Below are 22224 nucleotides of genomic sequence, written 5' to 3' on the forward strand. Positions count from 1 at the left end.
GTGAAACACAAATGAGTTAATTTGTTTCTGTTCACTTTCTGGTTTCACTTTCCCGTTGTCCAGTTTTGTCACTGATTTAATTTTATTCTTTGAGTCTGCAGAACATGATCATGCTTCCGTGGGTAAAGACTATACAAAAAGCTGTACTCAAGCATCTCTCTCCCCTCTCCCTTCTGTTCTGTTCCCCCACCCTACCCCTTATAGGTAACAGGCTTCACTGTTCTGTGGATTCTCACATTACTGAAAAGATAAGCAGCTGTATGCTTGTTTTTTTTATTTTCTTACGTAGAATGTAGCATATATGCTTTTCTTCACTTTACAACCTATCATGGAAATTGCTTCCTATCAATTTATAGAAATGTTCCTCATTCTTTTTTAGTTCTCCAGTGTGTATATGTGCTGTTGTAGTTTATTTAACCAGTCTTCTGTGCTTGGACGTGTAGGTAGTTTTCCAAATTTTGTAATTAAAAAAAAGGCTACGATGAATAACTTTGTGCATATATACTTTTGTATTGTTGGAAGTGTATCTTTGGTTTGAATTCCTAGATGGGATTTCTCGATTAGAGAATAATGCATACATAGTTGTGTAGATATTGGCAAATTTCCTTCAACAGGGGTTATGCCAGGGGTTTGCATTCCCAGTAATGGATGAGAATGCCTGTTTCCCCACAGCCTCACCCACAGAGCATATTGTTAAGTTTTTGAATATTTGCCAATCTGATAGATGAGAAAGGGGATCTTTATATAGTTCTTATTTGCATTTCTCTTATTACGAGTGAAATTGAAAACATGTTTAAGGGCCATTTTAGTTTTTCTTTTTGTGAATTGTCTTCATGTCTTTTGCCCATTTTTCTGTAGGATTTTTAGACTCTTTTTCTTCAACTTTTAAAAATTCTTAGTATATTAGAGATATTATCACTTACATAAGCACTTATATATGATGTATGTTGCAAATATTTTCTTCCACCTTGTCATTTATTTGTTGATTTTGCTTATGGTATTTTTGCCATGCAATTTTACTTTTATTTCTATATAGTCCAGTTTATTAATCTTTTCATTTATTGCATCTGGGTGATAGAAAACTTTCTCTATACTTAGGTTATGGAGGCATTCACCCATGTTTTCTTCTAGCATTTGTATAGTGTTTTTAATATTTAGAGATCTGCTACATTTGGAGTTTATTCCTGTGAATGGTGTAAAGAATAGATCTAATTTTATTTTTTTCCAAATGGCTTTATACTTGTTCCAACACTATTAAAAAGACCGTTTTTGCCTCAATAATTTGATATACCATCTTTATCGTATACTTGATTTCTTTGTGTAATTGGGATTATTCTGAATTTTTATTCTATTCTGTTTATTTATATACCAATACCACACTGTTTCAGTTGTAACAGCCTTTTGGCATATTTAGATATCTAGTATGGTTAGTTCTCCTCCCTTGTAGCTCTTCCTTTTCTTTTTTTCCCCCTGACAAATTTTGTGGGTTTCCCTGGCAGTTTTAGGGGATTAGTTTTATGGCTGTAGAAACTTGAACGTCTTTCTCTTTTCAGGGCTGAGGGTGAGTAGAGGTGGAGGGGCCAAGGCCAAAGGGAATGGATGGAGCAGGGTCTCTGATGTGATGGGAGCAGGATTCAGATGAACGGTGTGTTGCTGTTGATGGTCTGGAATTCCACTGCCCACCCAGTAGCACTCACATTTTAAATGGCATGGACTGCTCTGCCCAAGGAAGTAAAGAAAGGGAGCAAGGAACTAGGTCATGCCAGCATTTCTCAGTGACTTCTAATGATCTCTTACCTAATATTACTTAATAGTCATTTTGTGAAGCTTTCTCAGATGAACCACCTTTTTAAAATGTCTACTGAGTGATTCTTTGTTTTATCTTCCTGGTGATATTCTGGATTCCTAGCTCCTCCTGTTCTGTAAATTTAAATTCAGAGTCCATCATTCCAATCCCATAAGCATAAGTTCGATCATGAGTGTGATTCTTTATATGTGTCTACTCCAGAGTATATATCTTACTTTTAGTGCCCTTGCTTTCTCGTCACATGTTCACATATAGCTTCTAAGTAGAACTACAGAGTACCAACCAAGAGGGTCTGATACCCAGGGTAAGAGGGGAAGTCTGAATTTTAACTAAGTCAAATCACAAATGTCTAAATGTCTAAGGTTGGGGAACAACTAGTTTAGAACTGTTTCTTTTGTTCTCAGGAGTCAGTCTTTTAGCAGGTGGATGCTGATGGAGTGCCAGCTGTGTGTAGAGTGCCTTCAGGGGAACAGAGAGTCACTGCCTGGGCCCTAAAATCTACTTTGAGAAGGGGTTTACCTTTCCTGAGTCCTGTGGATTATCCTCAGGTTGTAGCCCTGATCCAGTAACCTGACCTTGATTAAATAATAAAGTAGATGGTATAGCATATAGAACTACCCAAGTGACTGGCATTGTTCTCCATACCTTATATATGTTATTTAATGTAATACTCACAACAGTTCTGTTGCCCTCATTTTACAGATGAGGAAACTGTGGCATAAAGAGGTTAAATAACTTTCTTGAGGTCATACAGCTAGGTATTTGAACCTAGGCAGTATTATTATCCTTTGCTTGATGGTTTGTGTTTTAGCTTCTGATCTTTGATATGCTCTGACTGCAGTTAGCCAGTTCATAAAGTAGGAGTGAAAGCCTCTGCCTGGCAAGCCAGAGTGTGTTCTTCCATATAGAGTTCCTCCCTGACTAACCGCTCTCCAGGGTCAGTGTTTTCCTTGGAAGGGAAATCTAGGAGGGCCACACCAACGACAGGCAGCAGCAGCTTGTTTTCTTTCTCAAGTCTGATGTGACTGTCCTCATGATTTCATAACCAATTCCCCAATACCTCTACTCATGTACTGATTTCTCCTTTAGTTTTGCTTGCCTGCCCTCTGCTGATTATGTCTTCTTAGCTTTTGTTTTATTACTCTTTCAGTCTCCTATTTTTCAGAAATTACTTCTACCCACTGTTTATTTTTCCAAGACTAGGTGGCATTTTTCAGAAATTGATCAATGTTGCCTTTGGTTCTGTGCGTCATTCCAACCCGTTTCAACTTGCCTTCATGCTAAGCTGTTATGCAAGAATAGAAAAGCTCTCTGTTCCATTGACAATCCAGGGCTCTAGCATTTTAGCGGTAGCTCCACAGGGACAGAAATTTTGGCATGTCCACCACTGTATCCCCAGCAGTTAAAAATGGTACCTATCACACAGCATGTAGTCAATAAACATTTGTTGAGTGAATGAGTGAATTTGGATGTAATTCCTTCAGTTTCTTCTAAAGTGAAGGTATCATTTTCATTTTCTTGGTTTAGTGTCACATTTGAAGACGAGGGGCACTGAGGATGAGGAATCAACTGAAAAGTGTGAAAATATTGGAAATGCAGAATCTGTGTGGCCAAAAATGGAAGGTCTTCACAAGGATCATATGCAGGAATCTAAGGTTGGTGAAACTTGTGATTGGGATAGCAAGGTAGAGAATCAGATGGAAAAGCCTGAGGGAAAAAGAATGAAGGAAGACAAAAGTGGCATCAGGGAAAAGATTGGCAAAACCAAGAATACAGCAAATATAAAGTCAGAACAGGAAGATGAGGCATCTGAGAAAAGCTTACATCTGAGCTCAAAACATGTTACACACCAACCTGTCTGTATAGAACAGAAAAGCAGTGAACAAGGCAAATGTGTGGAGAGCATTAATGGAAACTCTCATCCCATTCTACAGCAGAAAACCAGTGCTGTTAAGAAATCACATAAATGTGATGACTGTGGGAAATCCTTCAAATATAATTCTCGACTTGTTCAACATAAAATTATGCACACTGGTGAAAAACGCTATGAGTGTGATGACTGTGGGGGGACTTTCCGGAGCAGCTCGAGCCTTCGAGTCCACAAGCGGATCCATACTGGGGAGAAGCCGTACAAGTGTGAGGAATGTGGGAAAGCCTACATGTCCTACTCCAGCCTTATAAACCACAAAAGCACCCATTCTGGGGAAAAGAACTGTAAGTGTGATGAGTGTGGAAAATCCTTCAATTATAGCTCTGTTTTGGACCAGCATAAAAGGATCCACACTGGGGAGAAGCCCTATGAATGTGGTGAGTGTGGGAAGGCCTTCAGGAACAGCTCTGGTCTCAGAGTCCACAAAAGGATCCACACAGGTGAGAAGCCCTATGAATGTGACATCTGTGGGAAAACCTTCAGTAATAGCTCTGGCCTTAGAGTCCACAAAAGGATTCACACAGGGGAGAAGCCCTATGAATGTGATGAGTGTGGGAAGGCCTTCATTACTTGCAGAACACTTCTAAATCATAAAAGCATCCACTTTGGAGATAAACCTTATAAATGTGATGAGTGTGAGAAATCGTTTAATTATAGCTCTCTCCTCATTCAGCATAAAGTCATCCACACTGGAGAGAAACCTTATGAATGTGATGAATGTGGAAAGGCCTTCAGGAACAGCTCAGGCCTTATAGTGCATAAAAGGATCCACACAGGAGAGAAACCTTACAAATGTGATGTGTGTGGCAAAGCATTCAGCTATAGCTCAGGCCTTGCAGTCCATAAAAGCATTCACCCTGGGAAGAAAGCCCATGAATGTAAGGAGTGTGGAAAATCATTCAGTTATAACTCACTTCTTCTTCAGCATAAAACGATTCACACTGGAGAGAGACCTTATGTATGTGATGTGTGTGGAAAAACTTTCAGAAACAATTCAGGACTCAAAGTCCACAGGCGGCTTCATACTGGGGAAAAACCATATAAGTGTGATGTGTGTGGAAAAGCCTATATCTCACGCTCTAGCCTTAAAAACCACAAAGGAATCCATCTTGGGGAGAAGCCCTATAAATGTAGTTATTGTGAGAAATCCTTCAATTACAGCTCTGCCCTTGAACAGCATAAAAGGATTCATACAAGGGAGAAACCCTTTGGGTGTGATGAGTGTGGAAAAGCCTTCAGAAATAATTCAGGCCTTAAAGTACATAAACGAATCCACACTGGGGAGAGACCTTACAAATGTGAAGAATGTGGGAAAGCCTACATCTCACTCTCAAGCCTTATAAATCATAAAAGTGTACACCCTGGGGAAAAGCCCTATAAGTGTGATGAGTGTGAAAAAGCCTTCATCACATACCGAACCCTTATAAATCACAAAAAAATTCATCTTGGGGAGAAGCCCTACAAATGCGATGTGTGTGAGAAATCTTTTAATTACACCTCACTCCTTTCTCAACACAGAAGGGTCCACACTAGAGAGAAACCTTATGAATGTGACAGGTGTGAGAAGGTCTTCAGAAACAACTCAAGCCTTAAAGTGCATAAAAGAATCCATACTGGTGAGAAGCCCTATGAATGTGACGTGTGTGGAAAAGCGTACATCTCACACTCAAGCCTTATTAACCATAAAAGTACCCACCCTGGCAAGACACCCTACACGTGTGATGAATGTGGAAAAGCTTTTTTCTCAAGCAGAACTCTTATAAGCCATAAAAGGGTCCATCTTGGGGAGAAACCCTTCAAATGTGTTGAGTGTGGGAAATCTTTTAGTTACAGCTCTCTCCTTTCTCAACACAAAAGGATCCATACAGGGGAAAAACCCTATGTGTGCGATAGGTGTGGGAAGGCATTCAGGAACAGCTCAGGCCTCACAGTGCATAGAAGGATCCACACAGGTGAGAAACCCTATAGATGTGATGAGTGTGGGAAGGCATACATCTCACACTCAAGTCTTATCAACCATAAAGGTGTCCATAGTGGGCAGCAGCCGTATAATTGTGAGTGTGGGAAATCCTTCAATTACAGATCAGTCCTTGACCAACACAAAAGGATCCACACTGGAAAGAAGCCATACCAATGTAACGAGTGTGGGAAGGCTTTCAATATCAGATCGAATCTCACCAAGCATAAAAGAACCCATATTGGGGAGGAATCTTTAAATGTAACAAATATGGGAAGTCATAGTAGCACATCACAGAAGAGAACTCACGAGGGAGGGAATGCTCTGGATGGGACCAGGATGAGCATGTCTCTGTAGGAGGCAGAGCTTATCTAGTATTAGAGAACCCAAATGGAAGAAAAATCTTACAAGAGTGTCTGAGGTCCTTGTTCATGGCTTATAGTTTACATAGTATAAGTGAAACCATGAGTAATTTTTTTCTCTGTGATTTTCAATCATAGCCAGGAAGGAAGGTTCCAGTGTCAAAGTAGTTGAGCCCTTATGGAATATAAAATAGTTCGTACTGGGGATAAAACCTATCAAAGTTATGGAGTATGAGACAACCTTCAAAATAAGTAGATATTTCTGGACATAAAAAACACAAATGAGAAAAAGACTTCAATTAGAAGTCTCATAGTCACCATCAGAAAGTTCATATTTGGGTAAATTATGTGAATAGAAATGTAGGAAATTCAGGTGTAGCTTTGAATTCCAATTATCCATTGGTCAGTGGAAAAGATCCAAGAAGGACCTCCATAGGCAAATTCAGGGAGGGGCAGGCTTCAGGGAATATAAATTAATATCATAGTGGTCATGAAGAATAACTTTGATTTAACTGATTTGCGGGGAGTGATGACAACTTCTGAAATAAAATTTGGATTTCATTGTAGGAAGTGTAAAAAGTGTAGACGTATAAATCTAACAGGAGATAGAAGAGAGTCACTCATAAATAAATTCAAGTTGATTGGACTGTTGTAATGTTGTGCTATACATTATTAAATGGGTGAAACTTTAAAATTTTTCAAATGAACCCTCTCAATAAATGATGAATGTGTGATAAGTGAAAACCTCACACATTAAGCTACAAATGAAGAGTTATACCATGGACAGAAATTCAGCACATTCAATAACTAATGGAACACATCTTCAACATGAATTTGTACCTTACACAAAAAGAATTGATTCAGGGATTCCTATGAATAGGAATGATGAGAAGGAGAGCATTTTATTGCAAGAGCTAAAAAGCTAAGTAGCTACCAGTAATGGAGGAATGGGAGGAAATTCATGCTTCTTAACAATCCTGTTAAATGTTTGATTGTGTTACTGTAAAGATTTCATGCACTGCGTGTGTGTATTGTCTGTTGTAAAATGTTGTGAATACTTTATTCAGGGCTCACTCTCGGCCATGAAGAGCCAGATAGTTGTGGCAAGGTAAGGTGAAACTCCAATAAAGGAATTCTTCAAAAGTAAACAGGCTGTTACATACTTTAGGTGGAGTATCATACAGAGAGAGCCATTTGTTTGTCTTATCTTTGGGGGGTAAGTTATACCAGATCCAAACCAAGGAGTGCCCAGGGGACTCATCTCACAGGGCTAGTAGCTCACATTTCATGAGAAATTAGGTTGTGCCTCCACCAGGAGAAGTGCAAATTGGATTAATCCTCATACTGGGGCTGGATCATAACCCCTGGGAGTGGACAGGCTGTGTGAGTGAGGAGTCACAACAGAGAAACAGTTCTCTTGGGAACAGATAGAATTTAACAAAATATTGTTAACTATGTGTAAGACTGTTAACCCGAAGAGTGAAAAGCAAGTCTTCTGAGAATTAAGTAACCTGTCTGAGAATACTCCAGGTGGGGCTTATCAGTAGAGATGGAGTTGTAAGTCAGGTCTCTCTGGCTCCAAAATCCACTCTTTACAAGAGAATAGTCTCTGGACAGATAGTTTTCTGATTCTCTCTAGGATTCCTGTTTCCAAACATACAGTTTCCATACCTCTCTTTAGAAGTATTTCTTTCACTTTGCCTCCAAACAAGGTAAGTTTTGATGGAGGAGGGTGGAGGTGGGGGAGGGATAGTTGTAGAAAAGGGAGAGGGAAAGAGCATTTCTGCCACTCAATTCCACTTTGAAATGTCATGACCACACTTGCTCTTTGTCCTTCTCTACATGCAGCACTGGCAAACCTGACCCTATCCACAGACATGGATTAGTGTATTCAGCAAATATTGTTGAGGATCTGCTAGGCACATCCATTGTCCTAGGTACTAGGAAGCAGGAGTAGATAGAGGAGAGAGACCCACAGCAAAGCCACCCTAATGGATGCTGAACTAAACTGTGGGCTTTCCAAGGAAAGTGACTTCCACCTACTGGGAAGGGAGGCACTGATGACATCTGAGCAGGATGTTGAGTTGGGTCCTTTTAAGAGAAGAATGGGAAAAATAGGATGGCCTGATCAAAGGGAGCGTTGGAAATGCTCATGCATTGTCCAGAGTGGCCAGTCCCTGGTAGTTCTGGTGTACAGTGGGCAGAAAGGAAAGAGGCCATGGAGTATTGATTTCCAGTGGTCACTGAGCATCGACCAATCTTTTCATTGGCTGAATATAGGGCCAGCTCTAACTGTTTTAGATGATCAGGTTACTTAAGGTTTCCATGTGGCCAGGGCTGTTGGTGTGCCTGTGGCTTGAAGTCCCCAATCCCCTCACACACACACATCTACATGAGCTCCACCTGGACCTAATGTGTCACCTACTTTTGAAAGAGACACAGGTTAAATAACAAGGGAGAAGACAGCTACCACAGGAATGGGGATTCTGAGCACCCCAGCCCACTGAGCACCTCCTCGTGCTCATGTTCCTACTACAGCCTCCATTGACTTGGACACATGGAAAATGGGCCCACAGTCTACCTAGGGCCAGATATGTGCTTCTTGGACTGATCCCAGATGAGGAGGGGTCTTCAGGTCTCCAGCCACTCCAGGCAGACTGTGAAGAACAGATCCAGTGAGCTGGTGCAGCTGCATCTGTTCAAGGCCACCTCAGGACTTGAGCTGGTTTAGGGACCACCAGCCACCACCACCTCCCAGAGGATGTCTGACATGCAAGAAAAATAAAATTGCCAAGGTGTAGGTAAATTGAAACACTGTGTTTTTTAAAATGCCATGTCTAATTCTCAAGGCTAAAAGATAAATAGAATTGGAATATTGGACAATAGTAGGTAAATTGGAAGCTGGGACATCTGTGTGAAAGCAGGCTAAAGTGCTTGTATTATTTAGGAGGAGGGTGAAGATGCTGTTTAACTCTAGATTTTATTGAGTTAAATATGGTAAAATGTCATGGGCAAGCACTAGAAGGATAGAAATAAAGCATATAAATCTAAAAATCTTGACTGGAAAATCTCAAAGTCTAGAAAAGAAAAAATGATGTTGAAAAGGTGAGACAGTACTTTGTTTCTGGTGAAGGTAGTCTAGGTTCTTTGGATCAGTTTCCCACCTGTTTTTTAAAATGCAGGTGGTGTGCCCTCCCTTCCCCTTAAAAGAGCGTGGAGGCTGAAAAGACTGCAGTTAAAACAGGTAGGGCTGTTTTAAGGTGGGATCTCGTCATCAGAGGTGAACACCAAAGCAGCTTAGACCGCAGACTTTGCTGATGATGCAGAGTTAGGCACCACTTCACCAGCCACAGAGAGTAAGAGAGAGAGGATGATAGGGCCAGGTTCACCCAAGGTGATGAATCTTATAGGTGACTCTTCTGAAGTTAAACTGGGTTCCCAGAGTACTACACCGTCAGGACAAAAAACCCAAATCTAGACCCATCCCCCTCCCCACCCCCAGGGTACTTTAGAGACTGACCTCGTTACCGAGCATAGCAATAGGATTGAAGAAAAAGAGAAAAGAGAACATCCTGACAATTTGTGGTCCCTGACCAGCCCTTACAACCCAGGTAAACACAACTTGAGCCCTGGCAGAAGCAAATAAAAGTTCCTCAGAAGAGGACTCCTTCAATTTAGACCTCAGGTAACGATTTTTCAGGGGAAATAGTCAGCAAGCAGTCAAAGATAATCAGGCATATAAGGAAAAAAGGCAGCACGGCTGGAAACCAGCAGAAAAACAGACCCACATAGACGTCACATTAGAATTATTGGGTGCGTTTGTGAAAACGACCGCTTAAAATATTTAAAGATGTATTTGGCAACAGATTGTGAAACAGGAGGAATGAGAATTGGTGAGCTGAAAGATAGGTTTGAAGTAGTTATCCAGAATGCAGCATGGAGATGGAGAAATATGGGAAAACTCAGAAAGATGGAATGGTCTCACTAGGAAGTTTTAACATATATTTAACCACAGTCTTAGAAGGCAAAGACAGAAGAAAAGGGACAAAGGTAATTGGGCTGAGAATATTCCAGAACTGATGAAAAATAACAGGTCTATAGATTTAAAAGCTCAAAGAATACAAATTAGGATAAATTTACAAAGTCATATCTATGTGCATCATAGTGCAACTGCAGGAAATCAAAGAAAAAAATTAACAGCTGAAGATTTAAAAATTACCTTCAAAGGAACAGACTTCTCAACAGCAACAATGGAAGCCAAATGAGTGGAATGAAAATGTCAGTATAAAGGTAGAAAATAACTGTCAACCTAGAATTTTATACCTGGTGAAGATATCTGTTAGGAATGAGGACAAAATAAGCACATTTTAAGACAATTTGTTCCATTCATTCCCTGCTGACCCTCACTAAAGGAAATTTTAAAGAATGCACTTTAATATAGAAGGAAAGTGATCCCAGGTGGGGTTTTGAGATGCAAAAAGAAAGAACAAAATAGGTGAGCAAATGTAATAACATTTTATACCAAACAATAAAAACGCAGAGTTGTTAAGATAGGCTTAAAATACCAGACAAGACTGATAAATAAGAGAGAGTAAAAAGGATTGAGGTATTAGGGTGAAGGTTTTGGTTACTCTTGTGAATATTGTAAAATCTAGAGGAATCATAAAAATACAACATATAATTTCAATACTAGTAGAAAATTTTAAGCAAAAAGGTAAATTTAAAAAGAGGGGTGAAAATAAAAAAAAAAAAGAGGGGTGACACTACTGGGCATATACCCTGAGAAAACCATAATTCAAAAAGAGTCATGTACCAAAATGTTAATTGCAGCTCTCTTTACAATAGCCAGGACATGGAAACAACCAAAGTGTCCATCATCGGATGAATGGATAAAGAAGATGTGGCACGTATATAAATGGAATATTACTCAGCCATAAGACGAAACGAAATTGAGATATTTGTAGTGAGGTGAAAGGACCTAGAGTCTGTCATACGGAGTGAAGTAAGTCAGAAAGAGAAAAACAAATACCCTATGCTCACACATATATATGGAATCTAAGAAAAAAAATCATGAAGAACCTAGGGGTAAGACGGAAATAAAGACACGGACCTACTGGAGAATGGACTTGAGGATATGGGGAGGGGGAAGGGTAAGCCGTGACAAAGTGAGAGAGTGGCATGGACATATATACACTACCAAACGTAAAATAGCTAGTGGGAAGCAGCCGCATAGCACGGGGAGATCAGCTCGGTGGTTTGTGAGCGCCTAGAGGGGTGGGATAGGGAGGGTGGGAGGGAGGGAGACACAAGAGGGAAGAGATATGGGAACATATGTATATGTATAACTGGTTCACTTTGTTGTAAAGCAGAAAGTAACACACCATTGTAAAGCAATTATACTCCAATAAAGATGTTAAAAAAAAGGGGGGGTGAGACCAAAAAAAGATGGTAAATCTTCCCAAAAAATACCAATATTTAATTTAATTTCACTAAATGACAAAGATTGTCAGACAGTGTCTCTTCGGGCTGCTATAACAAAGTACCACAGACTGCGTGGCTTTTAAACCACAAAAATGTTAATTCTCAAGTTTAGGAGGCTGGAAGTCCAGAGTGATTAGAGATCAGCATTGTTGGGTGAAGGCTTTCTTCGGGGTTGCAGACTTCTTGTTGCATCCTCACATGGCAGAAGGGGCTGGGGAGTCATGTGGGGTCTCTTTTATAAGAACACTAGTCCCATTCATGAGGGCCCCACCCTGATGACCTAATCACCCCCCAAAGGCCCCCACCTCCTAACACCATTACACTGTGTATTAGGATTCCAACCTGTGAATTTTGGGGAAACACAAACATATAGACTGTAGCACATAGGGCGAAAGTACAAAACCCCACTATGTTGCTGCTTACAAAAGACTCAAATATAAGGACACAAAGTCTGAAAGTAAAAGAATGGAAAGAAGTAATATGAAGCCAGTAGAAAACTGGTGTAGCTCTACTATTACATGAAACAGGGACTTCAAGGCACAAACCATTCCTAGAGATAAAGGGAGGTTTACATTAAGACAAAAGTTTCAGGGAAGAAAAAACACTGGGAAGATAGAACAGTTATAAGTTAGTATCTACCTAATAAATATGCAGAACTCAAAGGAGAAATATAAAATCTACACTCATGATGAGAGATTTTTTTTCAGCTCTCTTTAGTTAATAGGACAAGCAGACTAAAAATTGGTAAAGACACAGATTTAAACAATAAGATTAACAAGCATTCTAACGCATATGCATGGAACAATGCACCAGTGTATCAAGGATGCATATTTTCTCTCAAGAACACATGAAACATTGTCAAAAATTGATCTACACAATGGCATGTGTCAATTATATTCCAATAAAGTTGGGGGGGTGGGGATGACGTATATGGTGGACCATAAAGTAAATCTCAACAAAATTTAAATAATTGAAATTAAATTAGAAAGTAATAATAAAAAGTACCTAGAACATGTCTATTATATTAAGAAATTTACAAATACACTTTAAAATCATGGTTCAAAGAAGAAAGTATTTTCAACTGAATGACAATGAAAATACTACATATCAAAACCAGAGGGGTATTGCTTAGGCAGTGCTTAGAGAGAAATTTACAGCCTAGAAAGATATTTCAGAAAACCTGGTAATCACCAAAGCAACATCTCAAAAAGTAGAACAATCAAAATCAATCCTAACGAAAGTTAAAATAAGGAAGTAATAAAGAGCAGAAAAAAACAAAATAGAAAAATATAGAGAACAGAGCTAAACGTCTGTTTCAAATCTGGTGAGACTGATCAAGAAAAAAAGAGAAAGCATGAATAACCAAAGTCAGGAATAAAAAGGGGAATGCAGAGAACTGTAAATTTTTCTTCTCTGAACATACACTGACCTCCTTGCTCTCTGCTATTCTGAGAGAATAGCTCACTCCTAAATTCCTGAGTCAACAATTCCGAGAACAGGATGTAAGAGGCCCAATGAGCCAAATCAGGAAGAAAAACTAATTTCTGTAAGATTGCAATACCAACCTGACCAAAACCCACCAAAATCGCACTGTTCAGTGCTGCTTTTGTTTCTTTCCCCTATAAAACTGCTTTCATTCCTCAAGTTTGATGAGACGTTCCCTTTCAAACTCTCTGTTGCAACAGTTTGAATAAATTCCCTTTTAGTTGAAGTCTCAGCGAATTTCTAAAGTTTTATGTTACAATTGCTACAGACATTAAAACAATAAGATATTATGTCACAATTTTTTGCCAATAAATTAGAAATTTTATGTGAACTGAGGAAATTCCTAGGGAGGAGAAAAACTTAACCAAAACTTACTAAAGGTCTCACGGCTTATGGATGTGGGGAGTATGGGAAAGACTCTGAAATGAGTTGAGTTCGTATGGAATTCACAGGAGGGGCAAGCGGAGGGAGGAGCAATAAAACAGGAAGGGAAAACCTTAATAAACAGTGAGTTTAGAAAAGGCTTCCATGGGAGTGTGCTCTCTATTTCTAGCAAATTTGTCGGAAAGTGAAAGCCTGAAAAATAATTTCATCTTGGTTTATGTACAGAGACACTAAGGGTGAAATGGTACTGAATACCAGTCATGCAATGCAAGGAACTTTTCCCTCATGAGATTCAAAACTGAGAAATGGTCACCTGAGGATCAGTTAGCTGAGGACAGACAGTGGGGACATGAAGTCTGCATCAGGAACTTAAGGTTTCCCACGGAATTCCCTGGGAGGTCTCTCCATGCCTCTTCCCCAGCTTCAGCTGAGGGCCTTGGCTGGAGACATGCAGAAGGAAGTCAGAATACTTAACTCGATTCTTCTTTCCATTGAGTGTTCCCATTTAGACCTGGCAGATCTTCTCAGGCTATGAATAGTATCAGTTATGCTCAGGAAGGAGTTTGTGTGAATCCCATGTAGAGAGGTGACATAGTGTAGTAGCCAAGAGCACAGTCTCTCCGCCATGAAGCCTGGGTTCAAATAAGGACTCTCACTTATTCCCTGATGACTTTAGACAAGTAACTAAACCTTCTGTTTTTTGCTTGTGTGTCCTCATCTACCTCTTGTTGGGATAATAATAACAACCTCAGAGGTTGTAATGAAGGTTGGAGAAGTTAGTGTTATTAGAGCCCTTAGAACTGTGCCTGGACTGAGAAGCATTTGTAGAAGGGTGTGGGAAGTAAGTCTGGCAGTGTGGTGACCCCTGTCCAAGGACTCGAACATTTGGACACTCAGGCAATGGAATGTAGGCCCTTCCTCAAGCCAAGAAAATCCTCCAAGGACGACCCTACACAATATTTGAGACAAAAATTTTTCTTGGATAAGTTTACTCAGTGGTATCGTGCTTCTAAGCAAGCAATTCACTGTTTCTAAGCAAACATGCTTTGTCTTTTTGATTCTGGAAAAGGGGTCAACAGGAGGAGCCTCCAGCTCTAGTCCAGTGATCAAGAGTATGGGTGGGTCAAGGGCAGCTTCACACTTTCCTTGCTGGCTAGGCAGCCTGCCCACTCATGTTGTACACATTTTGCTCCCCACTTCCTCCCCACCACTATGTTTTCTTGGCAGTAGATGTGCTGGTGATTACTGAAGTAAGGGTTGTTGAGAGCCAAGCTTCCACCATCTTAACCATGGGGTAAGTGTTCCTTAAGTTGTCAGAGAATAAAAGGAGGCCCTGGGACAGGCAGGAGAAGTTCCTCTGGTCTTGGATGCAAACCTTAGGGACAGTATTTCAGTGAATGCAATAATTATGTCTATAATTTCCCCATCTGTAAAATGAGGGAAACGACCTAACTCACAATGTTGCTTTGAGGATTAATGAAAAAGCACTTTGTATTTTTGTAAAACTTCATACGAACATTATTGTCAAGTTAACTAATGATCTATCCCATTGTTTTAAAGTTAAAGGAAGGTAATAACGAAGATGAGAGCAAAAATCAATGAAACAGAAAGCAACACAACAGAGAGGATCAAAAGTCAAGGTTGGTACTTTAAAAAGAGAATTCAAATTGGTAGACCTCTGGTGTGATAAGAAAGAACAGAAAACACAGATAATTACAACAGATCCCATAGGTTATTTAGAAGTATATTTTTAATTTCTAAACATATAGGGACTTCTTAGTTATATTTTTTGTTATAACACTGTGGTCAGAAATCATACTCTATATGATTGCTATCCATTGAAGTTTGTTGAGATTTGTTTATGGCCCAGTGTGTATTTGACTTTAGTGAAGGTTCCACAGGCACTGGAAAAGAACATGTGTTCTGCAAATGCTGGGTGCAGTCACCTAGATAAAGACATTAGATCAATTTTGTAATGTATTGTTCAAATCTTCTCTGCTCCTTATGAATTTTTATCTGCTTGTTCTATTGATTAATGAGATAATTGTTGAGTTATCCATTTCTATTTATAGTTCTGTGAATTTTGCTTTATATATTTGAAGTCATGTTATTAGGTGCATGAAAATACAGAATTGTTATATCTTCCTGGTGTATTGAAACTTTAAGAAGTAAAACTCCATCTGTAGTAATGCCTTTGGCTTATTTAGGCTATTTTTTTTTTTCTGGTATTGATAACATCAGCTTCTTTTTGATTATTGTTACCTGGCATAGCTCTTTCCATCCTTTCACTTTCAACCTTTCTGTGTCCTTATTTTAAATATGCCTCTTGGAAATAGCATATAGTTGTTGTTGTTTTAAGTTTGATAACTTTTTTTAAGAAGAGCATTAGGTCTTTAATATACAAGTTCTGTTATGTTTTGGTTTCAGTCTTATTCACTGATTTTATTTATCCCACATAATCTTAAGTCCTGTTATCTCTTTTCTTGCTTTCAGGTTGGATTAGAATTATTCTATTAGAATTCTATCACAATTATTCTATTATTCTATTTTTCCCTCTGTTGATTTGGAAGTTGTACAGTTTTTCCATTCTTTTAATGGGCAAGGAATTAAAAGATCCATTCTTGACTTATCAATACCTAGTGATAATTGATACTTTTTTTTTTTTTTTTTTTTTGCGGTACGCGGGCCTCTCACTGTTGTGGCCTCTCCCGTTGCGGAGCACAGGCTCCGGACGCGCAGGCTCAGCGGCTATGGCTCACGGACCCAGCCGCTCCGCGGCATGTGGGATCTTCCCGGACCGGGGCACAAACCCGCGTCCCCTGCATCGGCAGGTGGACTCTCAACCACTGCGCCACCAGGGAAGCCCGATAATTGATACTTTTATCTTCATCCTAGACAATGCAAGGATCTTAGAATACTTTAACTATTTATTTCATCTTATATGCTATTGTTTTTGTGAATTTTAATTATGTATGTATAAATGTATAGCTATGTATTAAAATACATTATTATTATTTTCTACACCAAATATTTATTTAGATTTATCCATATATTTACTGTTATAATTACTTTCCATTGCTCTTCATTCTTCTCTCCCTCCCTAACCTTCCTTGTGCGGTCATTTTCCTTGTGTCTGAAAAACTTTCTTTAGAACATTCTGTCCTGTTAGAGGTAGAACCTTCCCACTTTTGTTTGCCTAAAAACAGTTTATTCCACTTTTGTTCTTTTTTGGAATTGAATAATGCCATTTATTTTATTTTTTTATTACTTAATTAATTTGGCTGTGTTGGGTCTTAGTTGCGGCATGAAGGATCTTTCGTTGTGGTGCACGGGCTTCTCTCTAGTTGTGGCACATGGGCTCCAGAGCATGCGAGCTCAGCAGCTGTGGCGCGCGGTCTTAGTTGCCCTGCATCATGTGGGATCTTAGTTCCCCAACCAGGGATCAAACCCACGTTCCCTGCATTGGAAGGCGGATTCTTAACCACGGGACCACCAGGGAAGTTCCCCACCTTCGATCTTAACAGATATTTTTTCTGGGAATAGAATTCTAGGTTGAGCGTCACATTCTTTTGTCACATTGGAGGCATCAAGCCACCAATTTCTGACTTCTTCTCTAGCTGGTGAGCAGTCAGCTGTTCATCTGCCTGTTTAATATGTTCTTTTGTTAATGGCTTCTTTAAGATTTTTTCTCTGTCTTTAGTTTATTCCAGTTTTACTATGATATGTTTAGGTATGGATTACCTTTTTAGTAAGTAATCCTGCTTGGGATTCTTAGGGCTGTTAAATTTGTAGATATGTATCTTTCCTCAGTTTTGGTAAATCTTCAGCCATTGTGTGCTTGAATATTAGTTCTCTACCATTATCTTTCTCTTTCCTTCTGGGACTCCAAATAAAGGTATGTTAGACCTTCTCACTGTATCTCTTATGCCTCTTAATCTCTCATTTCCATCCCTTTGTCCCCTCACTCCCTACCCAGGCTTCATTCTGGATATAACTTATCTTCCAGTTCACTGTGTAATCTGCTATTAAATATATACTATAGGGCTTCCCTGGTGGCGCAGTGGTTGAGAGTCCGCCTGCCGATGCAGGGGACACGGGTTCGTGCCCCCGTCCGGGAAGATCCCACATGCCGCGGAGCAGCTGGGCCCGTGAGCCATGGCCGCTGAGCCTGCGCGTCCGGAGCCTGTGCTCCGCAACGGGAGAGGCCACAACAGTGAGAGGCCCGCGTACCGCAAAAAAAAAAAAAAAAAATATATATATATATATATATATATATATATATATATATATATACTATACTTTTCAGTTATGGACTTTCCATCTGCCTCCTTTCTTGTAATTTGCCAAATTCTCAAATTTGTCTTTTATTTCCTTAAGCATTGTTATTTTAAAAGCTGTCTCTGTATCAGCCTTCTCTGATCCCTGAGTATGTCACCAATCCCTTGCATTAGATTCCCTCCATCCAAATACTTAGAGTGGTTTATATGTTCCTGGTTGGAACCTGACTGTCACACTGCTATATGGCAAGCTCTCAACGCTGCGCCTTATAACTTTCTACAGGATTCTTTCACAGCCTTTCCTTAGACTTTTAAAATCTTCTAGCAAGAGGGAACTTGGTTCAAGACCTTTAGAAGTTGTGATCTAAAGCCAAGTAACTCACTGCATATTTTATACCATAATTTATTTAACCAGTCACCTAATGATAAACACTTCAGTTACTTCCAGTTTTTTTCTAGTATAAACAGTACTGCAATAAAATATATTTCCTTACCCTCAGCAGAATTGCTAAGAAGAATTTGCTTTAAAACTTTTGATAGATATTGTAAAATTGCCTTCCAAAAATATTACAACTTATAATTCCAACCATGGTGTGTGAAACTTTGTTTCCCATACCTTCACCAACACTAGGTGTTACACACGTTTTTCACCTTTGCCAAGCTGATATTTGACAAATGGTATCTTGCTGGGTTTTTTTTTCAAAATTAAATTTTTTTCAAAATTAAATTTTTTCAAAATTAAAACAAAATCTTGAAATAGTCTCAAAGAAAAATGGAAATGATAGTTTAAAACTGTTTTTTTCCCTGAATCATTTGAGAATTAAGTTCCTAACAAGGCAGCTCATTACATCTGAATACTTTTAGTGTATATTTCCTACAAGAAAGGACCTCCTACATCACCACCACACAACCATCAAAATCAGGAAATTAACATGGATTCATTATTATGAATGCTCTGACTCCATCCAGATTTCTTTAATTGTTCCAATAATGTCCTTTGGAATAAAAAGACCCAGTTTAGAATTGTGCACTGCTAATTCATTTTTGCTTCTTTTTAGTTTCTTTCAATCTAGAATAGAGCCTTAGTCCTATTCTCAAACTTGAGCAAGTGTCAGAATCACATGGAGGGCTTGTTAAACACAGACTGCTGGGCCCCAGAGTTTCTGATTCAGTAGGTCTGGGTTGGCTGAGAATTTGCATTTCTATAAGTTCTTAGGAGAGGCAGATTCTGTTGGTCTGGGGACCACATTTTGGGAACTGCTGTTCTAGAACCTCCCCACATTAAAATCCTCCAGCCCTGACTGGTTCCCACGAGTTCACGAGGCAGTCCATAGGCTTGTGCATAAGATGGAAAGTCAACACATAGTCTCATCTTCTTAAAATTTAAAATAATGCTTCATACCATTAATAGGTACTTCTTTAAAAAAGGAATTACCAAATTTGGTTGTATTAGTTTCCACTTGCTGCTGTAACAAATCTCCAAAATTTGATGGCTTAAAACAATATAAATATATTATCTTAGAGTTCTGGAAATCAGAAATCTGAAATGGGTCTTAAATCTGAAATTGTGCTAAAATCAAGGTATCAGCAGGAGTTGTATTCTTTTTGGAGGCTTTAGAGGAGAATCCATTCCTTGTCCTTTTTAGCTTCTACAGGCTGCCTGAGTTCCTTAGCTCATGGCCCGCTTCCATCTTCAAAGCAAACAATGCCCAGACAAGTCTTTCGCATGCTGCATCCCTCTGATACTGACTAACTCTCCTGCCTCCCTCTTTCACTTATAAGGACCCTTGTGATTACACTGGACCCAGGGGGATAATGCAGAATAACTACCTCATATCAAGATCCTAAACATCTGCAAAGTCCTTTTGCCATGTAAGGTAACATATTCACAGGTTCTAGGGATTAGGATGTGGACATCTTTGGGGTCCATTTTTCTGCCTACCACAGTGGTGAAAACCACTAGCTGTGTATCCAAACTCTGTTCTCTCCTGTGGGCACACAGCTAGACTAACATCTTCCAGCCCTTTTTATTGTTGGTTGAGGACACATGACTCAGATCCCTCCAAAGGAATGTGAACAGAAATGTGTGTTCCTTCCATGCCAGGTCCATGAGAACCTCCTTTGCATGCTCTGCATGTTCCCATTTTCTCTAGACCTTAGAGGATGGTGGAGCCTGTGTGCCTACATGATCAACAAGAGGGGAACTACCCACTAACCTGGATACCCGTCCTGGACTGCTAAGGGTACAAGAATTAAATTTCTATAGCATAGAGACTACACTGTAGAGCCATTGTATTTTGAGTCTACTTGTTATAGAACTTAGTCCTAACTAATACACTAACAAATGAGCATATTTTTTTTTGAATTTTATTTTATTATTTTTTATAAATACACTAACAAATGAGCATATTTATTTATTTTTTTAAAATTTTATTTTATTATTTTTTATACAGCTGGTTCTTATTAGTTATCTATATTATACATATTAGTGTATATAGGTCAATCCCAATCTCCCAGTTCATCCCACCACCAGAGAATATTTCTTGATTCTCAATGCCCATTTTTCATAAGACCTAACCTCCTATTTCCCTAAGAAGACTGAGGTCATCTGAAATAGGCAACCACAATTTTTCACCTCTCCCCTTCAAACATTTATTGTGCAACAGGTACAGGGCAGGTACACTACTAAGATCAGTGATACCTGCTTTTTTTTTTTTATCTCTTTGAGCATACTTTACTCTCTTTCTTATTGCCTTTTCCAAACCAGGTCCCCTTCCTTCAACTCTACTCCCCTCCCCACCTTCTCAACTTTCTCCTCTCCACTGGCTCCCTAGCTTCCACTTTCAAACATGCTGGCTTTGACCCCAGTGTTAAGTCAGCCTTCCTTTACTCTGTTGTACCCTGACATACTTCTCTTTTCATGTGCTTCCTTGCACTGTCAGACTTCAGGGAAGAGTGGATGACAGCTGGGGCCTCACTTTTCTCCCGCTCTACACCTCTTTTCCACCATTCAATCAGGTTTCCACATCTGCTTATCTAACTGAAATTTCCTGAGCCCCTCCTTGGTGCTAGGGATGAGGCAAGAGTGAGAGGGTTGCTACCCTTATGCTGCTTCGTTCCAGTATGTAAAACCATTAGATGGTCATGACAATGACAGGGAGACATGTAAGCAATGGTGGTAGAAAGGATAGAAATCCAGAGGTAGGAGGGAGTGGAGACTGACCTGGTTTGGAGGCTCAGGGAAAGACAAAATGAAGAGGCACTGTTCAAGCTGACAGCTGAGGGCTGATGGCTAGGTTGAGTAGGTGTTAGCCAAGCAAAGGAGGAGGGAGAAATTTACAGGTACATGGACGCACAGCTGCAGAAAGACTGACTTTGGAAGGCACCAGCAAGCACACATGGTAATTGGGGTCAAGAACGGGTGTGAAAGAGAGAAGGGGAATACTCTGGGGACGGGGTAGGGGGTGGGGGCTAGGAGTTGGTGGTGGGGTAAGGAGAGGAGTTGTTAGGGAGCAAGATGAGGCATGGGGGGTCTGGGGGGGGGCGCTCCTGAAGTCATAGCTCAGACCCCAATCCCTGCCGCTGCACTTTCGGAGCCCCCAGAAATGCAGTCCAGACCACCCTCTCCCTGCTCCACAGCCCTAGGAAGCAGGGGACTCAGATTTTGACTAAAGGCCCATTCTAGCTTATCAACCCATGAGAGAAACCAAGAAGAAGGATAGCTTGTTTTCCAATGATTTTTCCCCTGGCTGCCCTGCCTCCTGCAGAGGAGAGGGCCTGCATGTGCGGGGCTGCTATCCAGGAAGCCCTGGATCTGATTCACTCTCCTGAGGTCCTAAGCGCCAAGCTGTCCTGGGGCCACCCCACAAAGATCCCAGATCTGGAAGTGAGGTGGACTGCGAGCACTGCAGAAGGAGCTCTTGGCACATAACGACTCCACCCATATCCTTCATTTAGAGACAGACAAACACTAGCATAGGTTTTGTGTTTTTTTTTTTTTTTTTGGCGGTACGCGGGCCTCTCACTGTTGTGGCCTCTCCCATTGCGGAGCACAGGCTCCGGACGCGCAGGCCCAGCGGCCATGGCTCACGGGCCCAGCCGCTCCGCAGCATGTGGGATCTTCCCGGACCGGGGCACGAACCCGCGTCCCCTGCATCGGCAGGCGGACTCTCAACCACTGCGCCACCAGGGAAGCCCACTAGCATAGCTTTTAACAGCTCGAGGCCATGTCCCTGAGGATGACTACTCCAGCCCCCCTGAAGTTCCTGCCTGGGAAAACTCAAAAGAATGTTCTGTTTGTTCCAGCCAACACTTGAAGATAGGGTCCCTGTCTCCCAGTCTCTGTAGGACGATAGGAGCCTAGCTTCCATAAACGTCAGTTAGCAAATCCCAATGGCTTAATCACGCTTTTTGTTTGTTTCCATTTCCCTGACTCTGCTCCCACCCTTCCTCATTTCCTCCTCCCTGCTCCCTCATTCTCTCTTTAAAATGTCCAGTTTTACACAAATTGAAGTAGCGTTTAGTTTACACTGGACCCTCTT

At 40.3% G+C, this 22224-nt stretch overlaps 1 protein-coding gene across 13 annotated transcripts in view; it reads left to right on the top strand.

Moving 5' to 3' along the window:
• ZFP62 (ZFP62 zinc finger protein) overlaps positions 1-22224 on the top strand; it is a 58768-nt gene that overhangs the window by 6705 nt on the left and 29839 nt on the right. For 8 of the 13 annotated variants that reach the window (XM_073802958.1, XM_073802948.1, XM_073802950.1 and 5 more), the window contains exons 2-4: positions 3335-7164; positions 14637-14700; positions 14967-15046. In XM_073802958.1, coding sequence (XP_073659059.1) covers positions 3335-6051 — 2717 coding nt within the window. In that variant the 3' untranslated portion in view covers positions 6052-7164; positions 14637-14700; positions 14967-15046. Of the gene's footprint in view, positions 1-1322; positions 1646-3334; positions 10758-14636; positions 14701-14966; positions 15047-22224 lie in introns of those variants that run through there. The other 5 variants (XM_073802959.1, XM_073802957.1, XM_073802949.1 and 2 more) reach the window with 5 other exon arrangements.

Source organism: Tursiops truncatus, chromosome 3 (assembly GCF_011762595.2).
Source record: "Tursiops truncatus isolate mTurTru1 chromosome 3, mTurTru1.mat.Y, whole genome shotgun sequence".
Lineage (NCBI taxonomy): Eukaryota > Metazoa > Chordata > Mammalia > Artiodactyla > Delphinidae > Tursiops > Tursiops truncatus.